The 22,443-nt window shown below is 40.7% G+C and overlaps 2 protein-coding genes across 3 annotated transcripts in view; both read right to left on the bottom strand.

Annotated features, from left to right (window-relative positions):
- magi2b (membrane associated guanylate kinase, WW and PDZ domain containing 2b) overlaps positions 1-16,115 on the bottom strand; it is an 86,562-nt gene extending 70,447 nt beyond the window's left edge. For both annotated transcript variants that reach the window (XM_046036796.1, XM_046036795.1), the window contains exon 1: positions 15,693-16,115. In XM_046036796.1, the coding sequence (XP_045892752.1) occupies positions 15,693-15,990 (298 nt within the window). In that variant the 5' untranslated portion in view covers positions 15,991-16,115. The remainder of the gene's footprint in view (positions 1-15,692) is intronic.
- The window catches only part of LOC123961427 (zona pellucida sperm-binding protein 3-like), a gene marked incomplete in the record, with an annotated part of 791,580 nt that overhangs the window by 670,713 nt on the left and 98,424 nt on the right, over positions 1-22,443 (bottom strand).

Genomic DNA, 22,443 nt, shown 5'->3' on the forward strand with positions numbered 1-22,443 from the left:
AGAGTGGGATGCAGTTTGTCAGAACTGCATTATTCTCTATAGTATAACAATATATATATTTTTCGCTAGCCAGTAACGTATTTAGATTAGATTTGCTGTCATTTAGAAGAAACGTTAACTTTTAGGAAAGACAATGGTGACTGAAAACCAGCGTTTTTACCATCATTACAAAACTTACAAGAGGGAGGAAGAGGCAAACATCATTCCACAGCAGCCACACTGACAAAGCTGCCTGCAGACTCCACAGACATTTTTTCTGTTTTTCAGCCTTGTGAAAGCAGGCATCAGCCGATGCAGATTGTCTCAAAATGCCAGATAATCGGCCTGATTAATTGGCCACCTATCACTACGCTCAATATTTGAATGTCAAAAAATCACTTCATACAACTTTCCAGTTTCCACAATCTCCGTCTTTCTCGCTTGACAAACACATAAAAACTCTCTCCTTTTCACCTAACTAAAGCACAGATACACCACAAACAAACACCTGATCAAATCCAAGCAACATAGACACCTGCACGCTACAATGTTGAGTAAAGTGAGGGTCTGAATAGTCGGTTAAAGGCTGAGATCTAATCCGATGCATGTGGGAATCTGGAGAGCACTGAGATGAAGTGGTGCTGTACCCAAGTGGTTAGGAACAAAACTCGGAGAGAGACTTGGTGATCGATAGCTTGCCCGCACACCCACAAGAGGTCACACAGCCTACAGACTACAAAACTGCAGGGTGGGAGTCAGCAAATATACAGCTGCACCTCTGGAACACAAGAACACACACACACAAGTAAAAAGAGGAATGTATCTTCGCCTGTGCCCTCATCGAAATTCTGCACAAGTTACTAAGCATAATAGACAATACCTCTCGGCCCCTCTCTGGATGAACACAGAAGCATCTTGAGCAAATACCACCAGGGTCAAACACTGAACACACAGCTACAAACTGACACTGACTGACAATTATCATGCACTATCATCGTATAAATTTACCTCGAATTCAATCCACATTTCTATTCCTATTCCTACTCTCTTGTGACCTGGGGGAAAATGTGGAGTGAAACTACAATTGAATGGATCTTTTTCACAGCGGAGAGTTTGATTTGTCAAACACAGGTGTAACTAATAACAGTATTAATTGCTACACTGTATAGCAAGAACAGCTGAGGCCATCATCAGTGTTATTAGTTACACCTGTGATTTTCCAGCTATGACAAGTCAAAATGTCTGCTGTGAAAAATCTGATTCATATGAGAATGATGAAGAAACAGGAGTGGTCTGGTAGAAGCAAGGCTACCGAGATTTAGGGTAGCAAAACAACATGTAACCAAAAGTGCAAGATGGAAAAAATAAATTTTTACACATCACTCACAACCAAATGTTTTTGCTCTTGATTTTAGAGTAGCAGGAGAGCCTTTTGTGTTTTGTCTCTAATGTTGTATCATCACAGCCAACTAAATGAAAGTGTTGACTGATGGTCCTGTGCTATTTGTTGGTTTGTTTATTTGTGTTTGTGTGTGTGTGTGTGTGTGTGTGTGTGTGTGTGTGTGTTCCGTGCACTTCATTAAACCAGCATGAGAGCTAACTCAGCTTAAACAAAAAAGTAACCGCTACGTTAATGTTACCTGGCTAACATTAGCCTAGGTTAATAGCAAATTTAAAGAAGCTAACTCAGTATATAAAAATATTAAAAGTAGCCTAGGCGGATATTTCATGTCACTGTTGGTGATGACAATAAAAACATCTTTGAAATAAAGTCGATGTGGTTCTGAAAAACACATTAGACTCATAGTAGAGAACAAAAGCTGTTAACTGTTTCTGTACCAAACACACTGACTAGAAGCTGACCAAGTGGAAACCTCCGCGTCAGAGAACTGAGGGGAACGTGGAAGTTCCTTAAACCTGCATTTTCTCTAATGGCCAGCAGGGGGCGACTCTTCTGGTTGCAAAAAGAAGTTTGGCTCCATCAGAAATACTACCCTCCCTTGACCCTACTTTTCACCTGATTTATTACCTCAGTAAAAACTTTCCTAATGAGTTTATGGTCTCAATTGCTAGTTTCATGTCTTCTTCAATACAATATGATGTTCATTTAGTAAATTATGGTCCCATTTAAAGGAAAATAGACCATAAAGCAGAGTGTGCTTCAGGGCGGGACTATCTGTGATTGACAAGTCGTTACCATGGAGATCTGTCAATCAGGCTAGAGTGACTCGTACCCACGGCACTGTGTAAATTTAACCAGCACCGTTGAAAAATCTTATTAGGAGTTCGCTGTTCATTTTCTCTGGTTAGTACATTTAGTTTCAAGCCTGTTTGTTGCTAGCCAAAATTATCATCCCGGTTACAATGACAACCCAAGCTAGCTAGCTCCACACAGAGCTGTTGGCTTCACAGTCTCGTCTAATTATGGTCACGTCCGGTGACGGTGGTTGCAAAAAATCAACATGGTGGTGGCCTAACAGCCAAACTCGGCAGTCCACAAACCAACGGGTGACATCAAGATGACTACATCCACTTCTTTTATACAGTCTATAATGCTGAAGGACAACAGTGTTTATATTTAAAAGTTCAGTGTGTAAAATTTAGTGGCATCTAGGGGCAAGAGTTGTGAATTGCAACCATTTATCCGGTCTACCACTGCCCCCTAACCTTTCAAAGAGTGTAGGACAACTACGGTGGCTGACACAGCACGAAAGGTGTCTCTTCTGAGACAGCAAAGAGTAGCCAGTTAAGAAATGAGGTTTCTTTAGGTATATTTATTAACAAATTATATTTACTTAATTTTTCAGTAAAACCATATGTTATTGTGACTTGGCCTCTGACAGACAACATGGAAAATGTAAGCCAAGAGTGTGAAACACTGTCACTGTTTCTGTCACCACAGTCCATTATAAACCACACATTAGATGAAGTTTATACAAACATTGACAAGGGAAACATGTTTATTCTCTCTGTGATAATGGACCCTCGCCAAAACTGCCCGCCAACAATAATATCTGGCCCGCTGCCAGATTAGGTGCTTTGATAGCGACAAAAAATATAAATAGGTGCTTTGATAGCGGTGCTGAATCTCAGTCGTGACAACAACAGTTACTCACATAATCACTTCCTCTTTAGTGGTTTTGCCTATAAAATAAAAGCGCGAGAAGCTTGTTTACTGTAATGCACTATTGGAGTTGGACTGAGCTTTTACTTTGAAAAATTCTGAACAACATTAAAAGAGTCTATGGCCTGCTTGACCCACCTCTGAAAGAGCCGTCAGAAAACGTGATTCCCCTAAATGTGCTCTGCCTGGAGATATTGAATTGCAAAAAAGGAAAAAAGTGCCCGCGGTTATGTATGATGTATGATATAAATGGCTCATTCTAAGGTAATAAAAACATAATGGTTTATTATGTAAGGTCTTTACCACTGAAAATATAGTTATGGACCTTATATTGCATTTCTGTCGATAGATCCTTAAATATTACACACTGAACCTTTAACTGTCCTTACTAAATTCTACAAACTCTTGTTTCTGATTTATTCTACAACGCGCAGTAAATAAGACGGGGTCGGACAGCGCAGGCATAAACTTTGTCAGCGAGTTGGTGAGGGACGTCATCTCACCACTGACTTTACACTGTAGGTAATGCGTTTTCAGTTAAATTGAAGGTGGTGATGACGCTTCGTTTATTTGCCACAGGACAAACGCAGCAATGCTGATGATAACCATCAATAAGCCAAACGGTCATGGAAACAATTATAGCACTTACAGCTTAACACACTGTCACGCGTTTCATCGACTTCCCAACACCCCCGTAATCTAGTGTTGTTGTACTTGAGACCAGTCTTGGTCTTAAGACCACATATTGATTGTCTTGGTCTTGTCTCAGACTCGACCGCATTTGTGCTCGGTCTTGTCTCAGTCTCAGTCATTGAGGACTCGGGATTTTATTTCAAGACCAGTCAAGACCATAACTTTGGGAATATCAATAAATTGCTTTGGCATTGTCTGATTTATTTGTCAACATCCTAACTTTGATTGGATGTAAAACGTATTTCTTCAAATGCAATAACCCTAATTAAAAATGTGTTGCTACTGTTAACAACTGTGCCCCTCCCAGCGATGGTAAGCATGGGAAAGGAGCGTTGAATAAAGATGCTTACGTTGATTAGTAGACCATTCATTCACTCAGCCCCTAAAAGTCTTGGTCTTGTCTCGGTCTCGATAAGCTCTGGTCTTTGTCTTGACTTGGTCTCGGTTTGGGCAGTCTTGACTACAACACTACTGTAATCCAACAGATTTCATTAATTAATGTGTAGGCCTTTATCATAATGTATTATCTTGAAAAGTCTATATTGTTAAACGTGTGTTGAATATAAACTCCTCTTAGGAATTTCACCATTCAATGTGAATTTATCTGAGAATTTTCTAAAATAAGGAAATCTATTCAGTGATTGGTCCTTGGCTACATCGTCATCCAAAATCCTGTTTGCGGCACAGCAAAGTGTCATAAATCAGCACTAAGATTGACACTTAAGATTTAGTCCAACACTTCATTCAAATTAGGACTATGATGCTTGCTAACTAACTTTTAAGCACAGCTTTGAGCCAAGAATCGTTTTACTCTTAAGTCAGTTCTTAGCAGTGTCCTTATGAGTAATTCTGAGAAGCTTGATAAATACGGGCCCTGTTCTACTTTTTCTTGAGCTGTGTGTGTGTGTGTGTGTGTGGTGTGTGTGTGTGCGTGTGTGTGGTGTGGGTGTGTGTGTGTGTGTGTGTGTGTGTGTGTGTGTGTGTGTGAATTATACTGTATATGAACTGATTTTCTACATGTGGGTGCACTGTGAAGGCCTTCTAGCTGTGAATGAAGTATCTGTGTTCCGTTACTCTTAATAGCATTATTACAGCAGGCAGCAGGGCCCATTATTAATAGTAAATGACAGAGCCTCTCTCCTAAAGGTCTAAATATTGATCCCCCCCTATCCTCAGACTGCTCTTAATGATGATGTTCCTCCAGGTCTTTCTCTACAGCGCCGTAATCAAGGCCAGACATACATTTACAACCTCTGAGTCACAATAAAGAGAAACAAGCCCACACTACAAATGAGACTTCTGGATTAAGAGAGGGAGGTTATAGGAATTGGCAACCCTAATATTCCTTATAACATCCTCCTCCTCCCACAGAGGGCAAACTAATTCCCCGTCTCCCCTCACCTCGCACGTCTATCCTGATGAGATAAATACCGATGGACACAAGGACGTGTATGTTTTTGTGTATGTTGTGGCTCCTGTTTTCAATGTATCTATGTTTGTTACTCCTGATTGCACTCTCTATTTCAAGCGGCACCCCACACACTCTATCAAGAAACAACAAGCAGGATGCATCTTAATTAGAATTAAAGCAACAGACTGACAGAGAGCTTCAGAAGAAGAGGAGAGAGGATGAAGAAAGAGTCAAAGAATGAAACTCTGGAGGAAGGGCAAAGGTGTGTGTGGGCACGAACACATCATCCTCTGCTCTATAGCAGCGGAAAGCTGAGTAACAGTAATGAGAAGAAAATAGAGACAGAGGGAGATAGAGACGGGGTACAACGGTCGATAACCTAGGGGGTTAAAACAGCAGGGGTGTGATCCCGGTCAATACAAAAAATTAATAATTGTGGCTGTGGCTGCCCTCTGAGCACGCTAATGATTCTCCTCTCCAATGCTTCATTTGACTGCTATGGTCTGATAGTCTAATAAAGTCTGTCTGTATCACTATAGGACCCCTTCATGCTGCTAAATACAAACCACAATGAATTGTATTCATCTCAGCTGTACTGACCTGACTGCTCATTTCTATCCCTCATTATATGTTGGGATGAATTATATAAACAGGAATGTAACACACGACCAGCACATAAAGTCGGCGAGAAGTGGCTATAACTCACACCCTAACAAGTCAGGTGGGACAGAAGCAATTTAAAGGTTCTTCAAAGTGGACATTTTGCTATGATTCGTTTACACAGTCATCGTCCTTTCATTCTGACCATCAATATATACATTGCTCCAAATATATATAAATTAATATATATATAACTTAATATGTGACGTATAACAGCTAATCATACTATAATGCATGTCTGGATCTGACAACGCTAACAATGTACTGATGTCAACACTAAAATTTAAGCATTGTAAACATATCTGAAGACCATACCTGCATCCAGTGTGGTTTCTTAAACTGTGTTAGACAATTACCTTTTTTACTTATAGCTGGTAGTTATCCCCTGGATTTGTATGGGGACATCAGGGTTTTCAGCCAATTTCTGCCTAGTACAACATTTTATAAGCGCAAGAGCCAACCTTACAGATACAGAGCATAAAAATAAAAAAAATAAGTAGGGTTATTCCTAGTAATTGCTGGCCATGCAGATAGTTTTAGGTTTATTTGCCACAGTTTGAGATATTTGTCTCAGAATTTTCAGCTTCCACCTCATTACAACTGACATGAGTGTGATGCTAATAGCACTGATTATTTGCATTCATAAAAATTCTACAGTAAAAAAGTTTTCGGGAAGGGTCCCTGCTCCAGTCAATACAATGTGGCTAATTTTTATTGGAACTAATTTCTAACAAGTCCCCGTTGACCGTGTGTTCAATGGATTATCCAGGGAAACAAGTTTCAAGTTCCCAATTTTATTCATCTCCATTATTTCTGGGTGGAGGCTGAAATCTCAGAAATTGTTATTTCATTCTCTGGGCAAATCAAACCAACACTATCTACATGGATACTGATACCAATGCACCACTAAAATCTGGATAATATAAGGGAACCTACCATTTCAGTGGAAAATGTATCTGTCTTCAGCTTAAATGAACACGATTTAGTCATATGAACCTACACTAGGTAATTCAAGCTGGATGTTATTGCTACCAGGGAGTAGAGAACACTCTGCAGACCTCCATCTCAAACAAGAGTTGCTTTAGTACAACTATGCAACATTAATCCAGACTCAAAAGAGATGCTCTGGTTATAATTACAGTCACCAGTCTCTAGAGTCTATAAGGTGCAGTTCAGCAACAACAGCAACAAGTGTCAGATGAGAAGATTTACCACACTAATACGAAATATTGGACTGTCAAATAAATAGCATCACTTCTGAAGCCACTGAGTACTAACTAATTAGACAGCTACTGTCCTCTACTGGTAGGAAATATCAACTACAGTGATGAAATGATCCTGAATGCAAATGAAGCACTTAAATACATCAGCTGAGATTTCTTCCAGTAAGACAGGAATCTGCCTGCTGCTGCAATGAATATGATTGGGTCAGCAGTGCAATTTAGGTTCAGAAATTAAATGCTTCTTGTTCATAAACTAATGCATTACCACTGAAGCACTTTTTATGTGAGGTACAATGATGAAGTACATTCAGTTTATCTATCTTTATCTCTTGATTCCCTCATTTTCTTTTATAAAAACAAAGGTTGACATAGATAAAAAGAAGCAGATAAATTAGAGGATTGTGAAACAGTTGAGGTGTGAAAGTATAAAAGGGGCTTTAACTCATTATCGTGACAATGTCCCTCAATGTTTTGTATATTAAATGTAAATAATACCACGTATATGAGTTGACTCCAATCCAAGATATTCAGCTCAGGAATGATGGTGAAGTCAGAAAATCACACAACATTTTCAGTTTCAGTGCTGCAGCTGGAGCGGCTCCTGATGCCAGCTTTCATAATCCTTCTCATTCAGATCTGAAGCCCACAGCAAAGCTATCAGATTAGCGCTGCTGGCTAATCTACACTATGTCAATGAATGAAAACCATCCGCTGCCTTCTGTGCCGCCATGCCTGTATAAGATATGATTCTGTGAAACTGGGAGGGGGGACTTTTGTTTCAGCACAGACCTGGCTCCTCTGTCACACTCAGAAAGTTAGCTACATACAACACATACCAATTTGAAGGCAGACCTTATGTCTTACACTGTGAATTTGTTTGTCTATGTGTGTGCTAGCCGAGTGAACACACACACAAGCCCACACACATACAGACTGAAAAGCTTTCAGTTCACGTGGATGCAGTGGTCGTGATGAGCCAGATGTCCCGGCTGCCTCCATCTCTGCAGGTGAGAGATGGTTGTGTCTACAGCAGCCTCACTGAACCCTCCCACCTGCAGAGTGACTGAGTCCAGGAGGGGGAAACAGGCAGGGTGACAGAACCTCACATGGGAGATGAGGACTGATGGACGGATTTTCTAGTTTGTGGTGAAATGTACAATTAGTCGAGTACTTAAGTACGAATTTGTACTTTATTTGAGTGCTTCCATTTCATACCACTTTATACTTCTAGTCTACTACATTTCAGGTGAAAATATTGTACTTTTACTCCACTACATTTATTCAATTTTCACATATTAAACATATGATGGGTTTATACAATCTGATACATTAAAAAGATTAAACAACTCAACAGTACAGAAAATAGTTAAACTAGCTCCACCTCGACCATGTATAAATGTAAATGTAAATGTAAATGGCAGATTATGCATTCATGCATAATGCATGCATCTAAAATAAAGACAAAAAAACCCCATTAACATTATAGTATGTAACATCAGCGGCTAAGCATACCTGTACTTAAGTAAAACTTGTAATACTTGTAATAGAGTATTTGTACACTGTGGTATTGCTACTTTCACTTAGAACCTGAATACTTCCTCCCCAAATGCTATTTGCTGTACTAAAAAGTGCTGCTGATGTGAAAATTTTCTAATGAAGCATAGATCCAATAATATCCCTAGTGTGTCCATCAGCAAAAGTCAGATTTATCATAAAGCTCACCAGAGGTTGTGGTGGCGTAGTGCATTGTTTCCTTCTACAAAAGCTCAAGCAGGGCATGAACACTGACACGGTCAAACACTGTATGTTTCTTTTGCAACGCAGAAGCATCTGAATTTTATTACATGATCTTCCCTAAATAAGTCCTTATCAATGATCTCAAGATAAGAATGCTCCACCAAGTGGTCAGAGGTATAAATACAAATAAACATGAATACAAATAAGTAAAATTGGTTTCTATACATATGCCTTATAAAAACATATTTCAATGTAAAATGTTGAACAACAGTGTGCAGTCAATTGATGACTTGACTTCAATTGACGTGCGGAAAATTCCAAAATGTAAATATACTTCACAGTGGAAGGAAGTTGATTGTCTTCTTCATATCTGGAGGAAATTGATAATCTTGCAAAGTGGTGCATAGCGAACAACCTACTGCACAATGTCAGTAACACCAAGGAGCTGATCGTTGAAGAAGGAGATAAAGACACACACTCCTGTCTACATCAGTGGAGCTGAGGTGGAGCAGGGGAACAGCTTCAGGTTCCTGGAAATCTGCATCATAGAAAATCTGACATGGTCATCTCACATCTCCACACTGGTGAAGAAAGCTGAGAAACGACTGTATTTCTTAAGGAAGCTTAAGAAGGCCAACTTCCCACGCCAAGTTCTTGTCAGCTTTTACAGACGAGCAATAGAAAGCATCCTGTCTGGAAACATCACAAACTGGCATGGGATGTGCACGGCCCAGGACCGGAGCTCTCTGCAGCGGGTGATTAAAACTGCTCAGAAGATCATTGGTACCCATCTCTCGAGCATCAGTGATATTGGTGAGGTGAGGTGCCTGCACAGAGCCCAAAGGATACTAAAGGACAGTACCCAACAGCAAGTTTCAGCTGCCACACCACCAGACTGCAGAGCAGCTTTTTCCCCCAAGCTATCAGATTTTTAAACTCTAATTTTTCCTCAGCACTGCTCCATTGAATATAGTTTATTTTTTTCCCATTTTTATAATTGCTTTTGTATTAATTTATATTGTCTGCTACGTAGCAGAAGGGAGTTACAAACTCAATTTCACTCTATTACCTGTTGTATTGTGAAAAAATAAATCTACCTTGTACCTTGTAATAAAAAGCCAAAATAAGTTAATAGGATTTGATTTATATACAAAAAGCAAAAGGTGTAAGCATATAAACACCAGCTACACGAACACCCACATTAAGAAACAAAGAAAAGTGTCTGCTTTAGAGCAGTAATACTATCATAAACAGATATGTTTTGTGCTCTTTTATTTAATGATCATTTACTTTTGATAGTCTTCTGTCCAGCTATCTGATTTCTTATTTAGCATATTAAACACAACCAGACACACACTCCCAAACATTATGAATAATCATAAGAATATGGTGTTTTATCTCAGCCAGTTGATTGAAGCCAACATCCTACTTGTGTGAAACACGGTCTATTATTCCAAATATGACCTCACATGCTGCATCATATAGTCATGTAGCCATGGTGATCCATCTCGATAAGGTCTGTGTTGTTATTCTGGAAAACCCGTCAACCTGACTCATTTCTTTTGACTTATGAAAACAACAACTTTGTTGTTGAGGCCAAAATCTCCAGTTCAATCGCCTCCGTGATCACAGTGCACTGATCATACACCAGCGATACCAAAAGAAGTAAATGTATCAGACATTTCACTTCATCCTGGTTGGTAGAAACTCTGATCTAGACCTCCTTTCAGTCATGTTTTATCCATGCAAACACTGCCTCTATCTACATTTTACAAACACATGCAGCAGCACAGTCCCATGTAGCGTGTCCACGGTGAGGAGAATTACATTGACCTAATTCACTTAACTGGACTAGTTAGATATTTGGTCATTGGCTGGGTGAGCTTGAGTTTGATCCTCTGAGCCGAGCTCCAGCAGCTTCTAGCCTCAATAAAATCATCCTCCTCCTCTGACAGAACTCATCTCTTGGTGAGTTATTAATACCACCAGAGCAGACAGGATGTTATGCACTGATTCTTCAAGCTTCTCATCAACAAAGCGACATGAGAGGAGTAGAAGGTCGCCTTCTCTTTCTCTCCGCTCCATCTGTCCCTCCATACTGTACCCACATTAAGAAGACTGGCCAGACCCGGACACACTTTAAACAATCCTGAAAGGTCTAGATTCAGAAACACTAAAATGCAAATTGTACACCAATTACTTCATGCTTTATGTATTATGCAGACAATTTTAAATGGCTCTGTATGGACAGTGAATCTGAGATTTGTGCTTACATTGACCATTAGATAAACTCCTCTCCGAAACAGTGATTATCCAGTCATAGCTTAACAACCTTAACTAGGCATGGATGTCCAGTTTTGAATTTCTAGACATGTTGAAGCTTTGTGCATGCATTACTCTTTTTTTAGCCTTCAAAAAACCAAAAATACAAGAAGGGAAAAAGGAATAAACTGTGTGTTTGGCATGCCCGACTAACAAGATTTCTCCCTACAGTAAAAAAATATTTTTATAGGCAAGAGGCCTGTTATTAGCTATCTGCATTATTTTGGTTACAGGTTAAGCTAGAAAGATAGAGGCTACACCACGATATCAAAGTTTAGAGTGAAGATTTTATTTGGTTTGGGGAAGCATATACAGCAATTCCCTCCAAAACATTTGTGAGCGTTAAATTTAACAAATTCATTCATTCACCAAGTTCTCAGCCAATTTGTGGGATTTTAGCATTACTAGCTAGCTACAGCTGCTAAAATCTGCTAGCAACAGTAATTTCAGACGGCAACATTGATGGTCATTAGCTAGATATGGGAGCCCTCTTTTTGTTTACTTCTGTCTGAAACCAAGGACCTGCTGTTTTGAGTGTAAACTGCATATGCGCCATGCTAGAATGAAAAGGTTGATCGAGACAAAGTGGTTGTATTCATTCTCTGAATACCTGTTTACAGTTACAGCCTGGCCTGCCCTATATAGGCTGTGGCCGAGAGCTGCTGCACAGTGTGACGGAGGCTGGCTGTGCTCCACTTAGATGTTAAAGGGCATGTTAACATTTTGAATTCATGTTGTTTTTCCTCAGAAAGCACCACATATTGTTCTCATAAACCCAAGTGGATGAAACGGCCTGGGGTCTTCCTCCTCCACACTTCTCTCTGAAATGCTAAAACACCATTTGGAAACCAGAAAATTACATTTCAAACAGGCAATATCAGCAAGCAGAGACATATTTCTGGCTTTAAGTCTGCATTTGTTATCTAGAGCTGAGTACATTCAGGTAGGAAAAATAGCATTTTTGATATTCTGTTTATTCTTACATAAACAGAGCAACAATTGTTGTGTATTTAGCCTAGGATGACGGCCTTAATCTAATCTGAATGAAAACATACAACACCAAAAATAGCTGACATTAATGTTATTTATATCTCTGTATTTGTGCCAGCTATTTATGACAAAAGATTAATGTCAATTAAAGGCAACTGAAAAGAGAGCTGGGTTATTTAAAGGTGGGTACATATTTAATTGAAATAAATAACAGGAAAAAGTAAGCAGCTCTGAAAACAAAAATTATGTTAAACTTATGTTAAGTTAAGAAACCACTCTAGCACAATGGCCTGTTAACTGAACTATGTAGCTGTTTTGCTTCATAGGGAGAAAGGAAAGACAAAGACGAGGTTATCGCTGAAATATTCAGTCCATAGTGCTTTATGCTATTATGACAAGTTGCAAACAAAGCCACGTCATAATTATAGAAACAAGCTATATAATAATAATAATAATAATAATAATAATAATAATAATATAACTATAAATAATAAATCACAAGATTGAATTCTCTGTCTCCCAAAGTGTGTAATCTCACACCTTCACCATACTCTTCCCTTAAAACGTGTGTGTGTAAGTGAGAAAGAGAGGTGGACTCTCTTTCTCACTTACACACAATCACACTCATTCACACTTCTCTCCTCTCCATACTGTTCCAACACCTCTCGGTGGTTACGATCTTCATGGCACTTTTATAAATCTGCCTCACTGAGCCGAGCAGCCGGTTGCACTTCACTCCTGCTTGGTGCTGATGGGAAGATGTGCATGAACGAGAGATGTTTATCAGATAATTACCTACAGATGGACTCGGCCAATCACTCATTTGCAAACCAGCATTAAAAAAAAAATCAGTCTTTTTTTTTACAAATGCATTTGGAGGTATTCTTATCATTCAAAGTCCAAAACAATGTGTGCGTGTAAGAGAATTAATTGATAACGCTAATTGTGGCGGTGGGCATTTTTTACATCAGACATCTTGTCTCGTCATTATAGGAAATGCACAAATATGTTACTAATAACATTAACAATGACTTTGTTCTATTCAAGTGTCCCAATAAGCCATGACAGTGTGACAGCAGCATGCACAATACAAGGACACTGAAACTGAAGCAGCTCAATGTATCAGCCATTATTCATTTTATTTAGCTTTAACAGCCCCAGGAAAATATTTAAATCTTTTTGTTTTGTTTTGATTTTCTGATGAAGTTTGGCGTTGTTATGCTGTTTTACTGCCATTAGTTTAGATTTATTTACAGCACAACCATTTACATGACAGAGAACTGAGATATCCTCGAAGCAGGATATCTCACACACACACACACAGACACACACAGCAGGAGAATAAATAACAGCAATCTGGAGATGCACACTCAAACCACATTTCTTTTCTGGCAATTCTACTCTCACAGTAAGTAATTTATCTGCTAAACAAAGAGAGTGCGCCCTGATTGACTGATTCTTTGATGTAATGGGTAGTTATATAGGACAAGGTGTGGACGCTATTAGAAGATGACACAAATCACATCTGCATTTTCTGACGTAAATAAACTTGCCAACACGGCTTGTGAAAACGACACCGCCTGTGTTCATGGCTGTTTGTTCCAGTATAATATTCCCACACTTATAAAGCAGTGCCATGTCCTATGTATCTGGATATTTAAGTTTCCTGAAATCTGCAATGAGTGCAGTTGAAACAGCGTGTGTGTGTGTGAGGAGGTCAGGGCCGGGTGAGGCTCTCCTGGGGACAGAAGTGGGGGTTTCTATACCTGACTGAAAATAGTCTGTTAAAATGTGTGTGTGCATGTTCGCATTGGGCAGTCACGCAGAATTGTGCGTGCACACAGACAGGACATCCATCTCTGATTTGGACTGTGTGTGGCCTCTGAACACCGCGACTGGACAGCTTCTAGATGATTCCTCAGTGGGACACGAGTGTGTCAGCAACTGTCTGCAAGCACACTGCCATAAATACAACTCTACTCTCCACAGGATGGAAGTCAAGTGGTAATATGACAGCAAGACAGAGAGGCAGGGGGGATGAGAACAAAAAAATATATATAGTGAAGGGGACAACAAGCTGTGCACAAACAGCAGAGTGCTCAAGGATGTTCTTACACATTACACATTCAGAAAAGTGTGAGGTAGGTAGTTCAATAAACAGATATACTCATGTATAAATGTATAGGAGAGCGAGGGGAGTAGAGAATAGACCTGTCTGAGATACATGCACATTAGCATTTAACCCCTCACACATCACAAGACAGTGCTCTGTCAGCAGCTTTGTAATCAATCACATTGACGCAACCCTTGGAAACACTGAGTTTGAGAGCGAGCAGACGATTCCAAAGACAAATCCTCTGTGGGCAAACTCGGCAATGTCCAAAAATAAAAAACAACTTTTTGCTTTACTCATGTCCCCAGAAACAAGCCACTGTAATGCTCATTTCATGGCTGAGAACGCAGCCCTTTTAGCCACTTGCAATCTTAGGACTTAAACTGAGCCTCAGAGGGGTGTGTGATGATGACAACTATCTCCTCCACTGTTCCTTCAATCCAATGTTCTAGTCGTATAGACACCCTGCCTGCTTTTACGCTGGCTGACAGAAGCAGGTCACTCAGTCAACACTGTTGCCATAAATCCACTGCTACGCTCAGAAACACTCAAACAAGCCTCCAGCTTTAGAGTCCACAATAATTAGGCTACACAAAACACTGCACCAGCTGACAATAACAAAACACTCACAGGCTCCTCAGACCATGACTGCAAGAGACCTGCACAATTATTTTCCACTTCTGAACTAAGGGACATTTAGTAAACAAAATGTGTGTGTGGGTGTGTGTGTGTGTGTGTGTGTGTGTGGGTGGGTGTGTGTGTGTGTGTGTGTGGGTGTGTGAAATGTGGGAGGCAGGACTTAAAGCAAACCTTGTTGACTATGCAGAGCTGATCAGTATCAGAAATCTGAATCATATCGAAAGGCTCAACAATAATGAGGCTGCACAGGTTTGATTTTTCATTGTTGCGTAATCATACAGTAATAACAGTAACAGTCTGGACTGGCAGGCAGCAGACTCGGTGTGTTTGTGTGTGAAGCCTGTCTGTCTGTCTGCCGCTCGCTCAGGCTGTGCAGCAGCAAAGAGAAAAACATTTCTTCCACAGCGCAGGCCTGTTTGGTGAAACGAGCCCCGTCCTCGACCAAAAATAATAAGGAGAAAACCGCAGGCTGTGGCGTGACGCCTAAACGGACACACCCCCTCCGAGCTGTGGCATCGAACCAGCGACTCTGATAAAAAAAACGGCTGCGAAATAATCACTGTACTTGCTGATCCTGGAGAACTGAACCCATCATTACGGCTCGTAGTTGCAGTTCACCAACAAACAGGCCTAAGCATGTGTGCTTTGTCCACCTAAACGCACGGTTTAGTGCAGACTGACACAAATGACAAATGTCCCACAAGACATCTTAATCAAACCAGCTACACACTCATACACACACTCCTCCCCAATCCGCGCGGCGGTGCGCTCCTGGACCCTCTCGTGCTCATCGTATCTCACCTTGCTTGACACATTTGAGGCGGACAGGGTCTTTGCAGTGTTTGATCACGGCCAGCACGTCCCGAGTGGTGAGCCCGGCCACTGGCATGTTGTTGACCTCCAACAGCAGCTCATCCTGGGCCAGTTTGCCGCTCTGGATCAGTCCCTTCCCCTGCTTCACCTCGCCGAAGTAGGGGAACTGGCCGTTCTCCGCGCCCCCCTTCAGCTCGAACCCCAGCTCCCCTTCCTTGCCCCGGGTTATGACCGCTTCGTGGACTTTATTGGTCCAGTGGTTTTTCTTCTTGAGGCTCTTAGACATCGTTAGGGCGAGTTAATCACCACGGGCTGGCCCATACAAAAGCCTCCTACCGTCTCATCCCAGCCTTTGTGCGACCGGCTGCAGCTTCACAGCGCCCGTGGCTACATCAGCACCGGTGCACGCCACGCGCAGTGTCCGCTCGGCGAGCCGTGCAGTCGGGCAGAGGGCTGCAGTACAGCACGGCGGCGGATGAAATAATTATTAGTCTGTCAGCCACAGACGCAAGAGAGAGATACTGGCGGATGACCCGGATGTGAAGCCTGAAGGAGGGGAGCGATGAATGGTTCTGGTTCGGAGTAAAATGATGGAGAGGAGGGGAAATAACACAGGAGGCGCTTCACTCCCACTACGCTGCCAGGGGCGCTTCCTCAGGCTCACTGTGATCACTCCTAGGCGAAGATATGTAGGAGGAACATCACTTTGCACTATATTGCACGCAAACCCCAACCTAGTTACATGATTTACCTGCAACCTTGGGGAATTAAAAAGCTTTCATGGTCACTTTTTTGTTGCTTAATAAAGTCCTTCCATGAAGCATCCTATCAAATATATAAGATACTAATATTTTATTGAGTGCAAATACTTTATGAGAGTATTACTTTTCTGATTATATTCAACATGCAATGCAGATTTTTATGTATGGTAGCTGGTGGATTACAAACAGGGCAACAGGCCCTCCAGGTTCAGGATGTGGCCATAGTTTGTGGTAATTACTGTCAGTGTCAAGTTTGTTTGTATATACTGCCTGGGCACATTATAAACTGAAATGGGGATTCTTAAACCAACACATACATTACCATCTAATCTTGAAGACCCATCTTATAGAGGTGTTAAAGCCTTTATAGTTTCAGTGCTTACATTGTGCATTTCACTAAATAAATGTGTGCTTAATACATGCGCAATACATCATGAAGTGCAGAATTTTCCAACTGGACAGAACATTTAAGGATACTGGGCTACATAGAGTGGAGGAAATGGGGGCCCACATTTTTAACCTGGGCCCCCCTAGTGTGTTTATCCAGCTCTGTATGAACCTCTACTCTCTTGTCATATACAGCAGCAACATTTTCAGCACTATCCGCCATGTGTATTGCCACAATGCAAACAGAAATATCAGTGTTTACATGCACGACAAGCTCCTAAAACTCTAATGGTTAACTCGCCTTTCCTCCTCTGGGGCCACAGATCACTGGTCTGTTATGAAAGTAAGTGGGGAGTACCTCAGCCTATCATCTCACAGGTTTACTGTATGTTAGTGAGTGAAGACATTGTGTATCGACTTTTTAACTGTTGAAATGTGACGAAAAAAGCTACACCCAGCATCTGCACTTCTGGTTTTCTATTCACCCTGTTAAAGTTGGTCACCTCTACATAATTTGCTGTGATGACAAGAGAAAATGACAAATCCTTTTGTTGCCATTACTTTTTTATAGGTGCGTGGCTTTCCAAGGCGGGTGAAGTAAAGTTTCATTCAATATTTAACACAAAAGTCAAGAACTGCTCCTCCAAATCTACTGAGGATAACGGTCCCTCTTACTGCCACTCTCAGCAGTGCCTCCATGTGAGAGTGTGTGTGTTTTAAGGACATGCATGTGCTTTTGTAATGCGAGTACCCTCCCTACAGAACAACCTTACTGTACACAACCTCCTGCGCATTTGTAACCAGTAAATAATCCATGAAGAGCAGTGGATTCACTTTGACTGTCACTTTGCTTAGTGTCTTGGCATTTAGGTTATACTTTATGTTCTGGTCAGATGATTCTGGTCTAAGCAGATGATGATGAAGACAAGATGATTATTAAAGATCACAACCAGTGGAGAAAGAGAATTGATTTAATCCAGAAAACTGGCTAGATTTAGACATTATATCCCCAGTGGGGAAATTTATCCCTGTTTTGCTTTATTAGTGCCTCTGCTGGTGAATGCCAAAACTACAGCTTGAAGAGGACTAGCTTGGACTGAAATGTAGTTCAGGGTTGAAAAAGTATGGAGGGCTCAGGGTCTGCAGGTTTTTCACTCGAACACCAGTTCATTTAAAGTTACTGCTGTACTAAGAAAATCAGCTGATGCTGCCTTCAAATAGAAAAAAAATATGGCACATTGTAGCTTTTTTTGTAACATAAGTGGTACACTAAGTTTTGTCCCGTGCTCATCTATTTATATATGGATCAGAGTATTTTACTATTTTTGGACCTACCTTTGTGAATAGAAGAATGATAGAAGAACAAAAAGAAAAGCCATCAGCTGTCTGAGCTTTAAGCTGGAGCATCTAAATCTGGAGTCCCTTCAAGCAACTCGTTGCCTCTCTGAGATTTTCTTTTTACAGTACAGCAGAAGCTGTCTGTGTCTGCGCGGCCACGGACACATGGTCACAGCCTCAGGGACGGGGGGAGGTGTGCTTACATGAGCTCCTCACAGCATTGTAATGAAGTCCTTTGGTCTGGGTGTCATTGTGGTGTATGGTGCCTTGGGGGGAAAATAGCTTCGAAAACAGTGCACTCTTTATTTTTCTCTGAAAGCTGTGAGCTTGATCAGCTGCAAACACTCCATCAAATCTTTCACTTTCTGCCAGAATATCAATGGCCAAAATGAAACAGTTGTGTTAGTTGTGATTGTGCACACACGAGAAGGTGTCCTCAGACTGTCTGTAAATATATTTGTGTTTGTGCACACTAGGTGGGGGGGGGGGGGGGGGGGGGGGGGAGAAGAAAGAAAAGGATATTACTTTATATTATCATTAGACTGAATGCCAACAACAGAAGGCAAAAATACAATAACACGAGACAGTCTGCGCACTCAGAGGGGGAATTTCAATAGAGCTTATATGGATTTAGCTCGCAGCCTCCTTCATTGACTCTGCTTTGCGCAAGAGCTTTGCTGTTAGGGAAGAAATGCACACTAAGTTGTTTTTATTGCTCGGCAAAGACAGGGTGGAGTGGGGTCACCTTCAAACAGACACTCATACACTCTCAACAGGGGGAAGAGTCTCCTCCTGTTGTCATCGTCTTTATTTTATCCACAGATGTGCGAGAGCTTAGAAAGAGAAGACAGACTGCAGACAAATATATTAACTATCAATTAATGTCTACTGAGACAGCAAAAATGTAAGGAAACTTTAAAATTAAATAGACAGCATGGTGGCACCAGTGAGAAACCCAGGGGTGAGCGTGGACTGGAGCAGCAGTTAGAAATCAGTTTCAAACACATGCACGCACACACGCACATCACACATAGAGAATAAGTTAATTAGACTGAATGGCTTTAGGGAATTGGCAACTAAATCATGTTGGCTTTTTTCTCCAAGCTCACAATGAAATTTAATTATGTAGTGAAACTTGCGATGGCAGAATACACCTGCAGAAAGTCAAGACTGAGTCCAAACCAAACCACCACCTAATATCAGCTGATGTTAGCTTATCACAAATATATATCGGTATCAGTGTATATGCTGGCCGATAAGTAACAAGAAGTTGAAGCCCAGAATTGCAGATGATATATTGAGGCCTACATTGTCCACCAGAGAGCACTGACTTCGACTGTAACATGTCCTGCTCAGTTGATATCTTGTTCACAATTCTAAGAAAACCAAGCAGCTGCACTAATCAATATTGTTAACAGTGGGTCATTGGATGTGTAATGTGAAAAGGGTCGTTTTGACAAACCCACAGAGAATTATCACCTGCCAGCTCCAGCTCTCAGGAGGTTTTCAGGGACTTTCAGCTCATTGTTTTGGTTTTACAGCCCACAGCTTTACTGTCTTGCATCAGTCTCACTGCTGTCATCAGCGTTTTTTTTTCCAGATTCATCAGGCAGCTGTTTTCAGAAAACAACCTCTAATAAACTCAAAGTGCCCTACCTGCCCAGCACCAAACGGCACACAGTTAGAGCTGCTAGTTGTGTGTCATTATAATGCCCCCAAATTACAAACAAGTAAACAAATTATATGCAGGTTTAAACGAATAGTTTGACATTATAGGAAATCTGTTTATTCGCTTTTCTTGCTGAGAGTCATATGAGAAGATTGATTGAATAAATATAGAGCTCCTGTCAGCGGCCACTTAGCTTAGCAGCTATCCTGGCTTTGTTCAAAGGTAACAAAATAAGCCTGCCAACACCTCTAAATCTCATTAATTAACCTGTACATCTTGTGTGTTTAATCCATACAAAAACCAAAGTGTAAAAAGTTTATGGGGTTATGTGAAGGACTGTTTATTGGCCTGGCACAGTAGCCTAACCTCCTGGATTCTTGTTGTCTTTAACTTTCAGTTAAAGTAAAGTGCTGGAAGGAGGATTTTGTTACCTCTGGACAGAGACCAGCTAGCTGTTCCCCCCTGTCGCCTGGCTTTGTGCTAAGCTAAGCTAACTGGCTGCTGGCAGTAGCTTCATATACTGACATGAGAGCGGCATCGACCGTTTAATCTGTCTCTCAAGAAGATAACCCATTAGGGTGAACTATTCTTTTAAGCGATCCCTTGAAAGATATGTTATGTGTTGAGGTTTAAAAAAAATATATTGGCCGATATATTGTTATGAGAGTATTTTAACTCCAAAACATCAATATCAGCCTCAAAAGTCAGACGGGCTATAATCCTTGCCACATGAGCACATTATTATCATATAAAAACTCACACAACTTATAAATTCAATCTGTTTTAGATGATCACAGAACTTTGAGTGGCAAATATGGAGTCTGGGAAGCTACAGATGAAATAGATATATGGTTTGGATAGATTCCTTTTGCTTTGACTCCCTGGTCAACTGCAGTATGCACTGATGTGGTGTTTGATCACCATCATTAGCACCATTCTGCTCTTTTCTCTTTTTCCTCAACAACACCTTCATTTTGAAGAAGCTTCATATCCACGCTGTTTGATCTCCCTGAGAGCGCTTTGGGGATTAGTTAAAATGACTCTGCAGTTAGCTTTTAAATCACACAATGCCTCCCAAAAATAGTGTCCTCTCAGCTAATGCCTAATCATTGTGCATGAGCAGTGATAGCTTAGCGAAGTCTGCAAGACAGGAGTCAGCCCTGGCACTGCAGTGACCAATTTGTAGGATGCTAGTGGGCCATCATCTTGGTGTTTATGAAATATATATAAAAATAAAAAATGAATGGAAGAGGACAGTTGTTCTGATAATCCTATCATTATCTCTAAACTAATTCCTTTAATTGTTAGTCAGCTCACAAATACTGAAAAGGATTCATGCCACAATTCTTGCTTTAAATCACAACAGCTTGGTTGGACTCTCTGTTCAGAATTAATTAGTCCAAATCTTAGGCCATTTCCAATGGTGGTTTAATACAAAAGAACAATGCATCTTAGTCAGGAACAATCTATGTTAATTATATTAAAACTGTTGATCAGATTTCCCTCAGTTGTCTTCTGCATTACCGTCAAGCAGCAGTCTTGGTAATTACATGCAGTTACTCGATGTGCCCACTAGAGGGAACTCTTTATTGTTGCACGAAACTAACAGAATCCTCCTCTTCAAGTCTCTGCACTGGCTCTAAAGTCCCCCTCCACTCAAAAACATATTTGACCTCCACAGTGCAGAATGAAGTGCAGTCTGAGACAACAATTTTAATATTCATCTGCTGTGGCGGGAAGACGTGTAGGTACGAGCATGATAGTGTGACATCACAAGCCAGTTGTGGTGCAAAAATGCAACAAAAATGTGATGAAATTTGAAACTTTTCAGTGAAGTAGGAGACATCTTGTGTCCAGCAGTTAAATAAGAATATATGACTAACAAAATAAAACATATTTGCATATTCATAGATTCTGGACTTTGCAGAGAGGATTAGCTTTTCTTTTACGAATTTGTAAGTAGTTTATTTAACTTTGCATATCAGACAAATTAATAACCAGAGCAAAGTGAAGCTGCTTTGTGTAGTTCTGGACCCAAATTTAGCATCTCTGAATCAGAGCAGAGGGACATCAATTCATCAACACGTCATAAGCACGCAGGTGTGTGTGATAATTTAACCACCCTACTCTATGTTTATCAGGTATGTAGGGCTGTTCAAATATCTTTGTCCAGCTACCAGTTTCAAACCAGAGTATTAGTACAATGACAAAAAGAAAAACCTGCAAACTCTCGTACAGCTGAGACAGAAATAAAAAAAACATTTGGCATTTTTGTCTTGAAAACTGACAATTCATTGATAATAAAAATAGTTACATTGACAGAAAATCAGTCGACTAATCGTTTCAGCTCTACTGCTGTGTTACTTTGGTGTGCGGTAGTGATGAACATTAAATGTAGCTCTTATCAGCCAAATGTTTTCCTGAACTCAAATACTCAACAAAAAGAAAGACAGGAGAAAATGTGTTTATTGCATAAGTTGCCATGGTTTTACCACTGCATCTCTTTTATTAGCAAAATCATGGAGATTAGTCCACTAATGTGCCCATCCAATGAAAACAGAGGGTTGGGGTCTCGGGGGGGGGG

The sequence above is a fragment of the Micropterus dolomieu genome, linkage group LG22 (assembly GCF_021292245.1).
Source record: "Micropterus dolomieu isolate WLL.071019.BEF.003 ecotype Adirondacks linkage group LG22, ASM2129224v1, whole genome shotgun sequence".
Taxonomy (NCBI): domain Eukaryota; kingdom Metazoa; phylum Chordata; class Actinopteri; order Centrarchiformes; family Centrarchidae; genus Micropterus; species Micropterus dolomieu.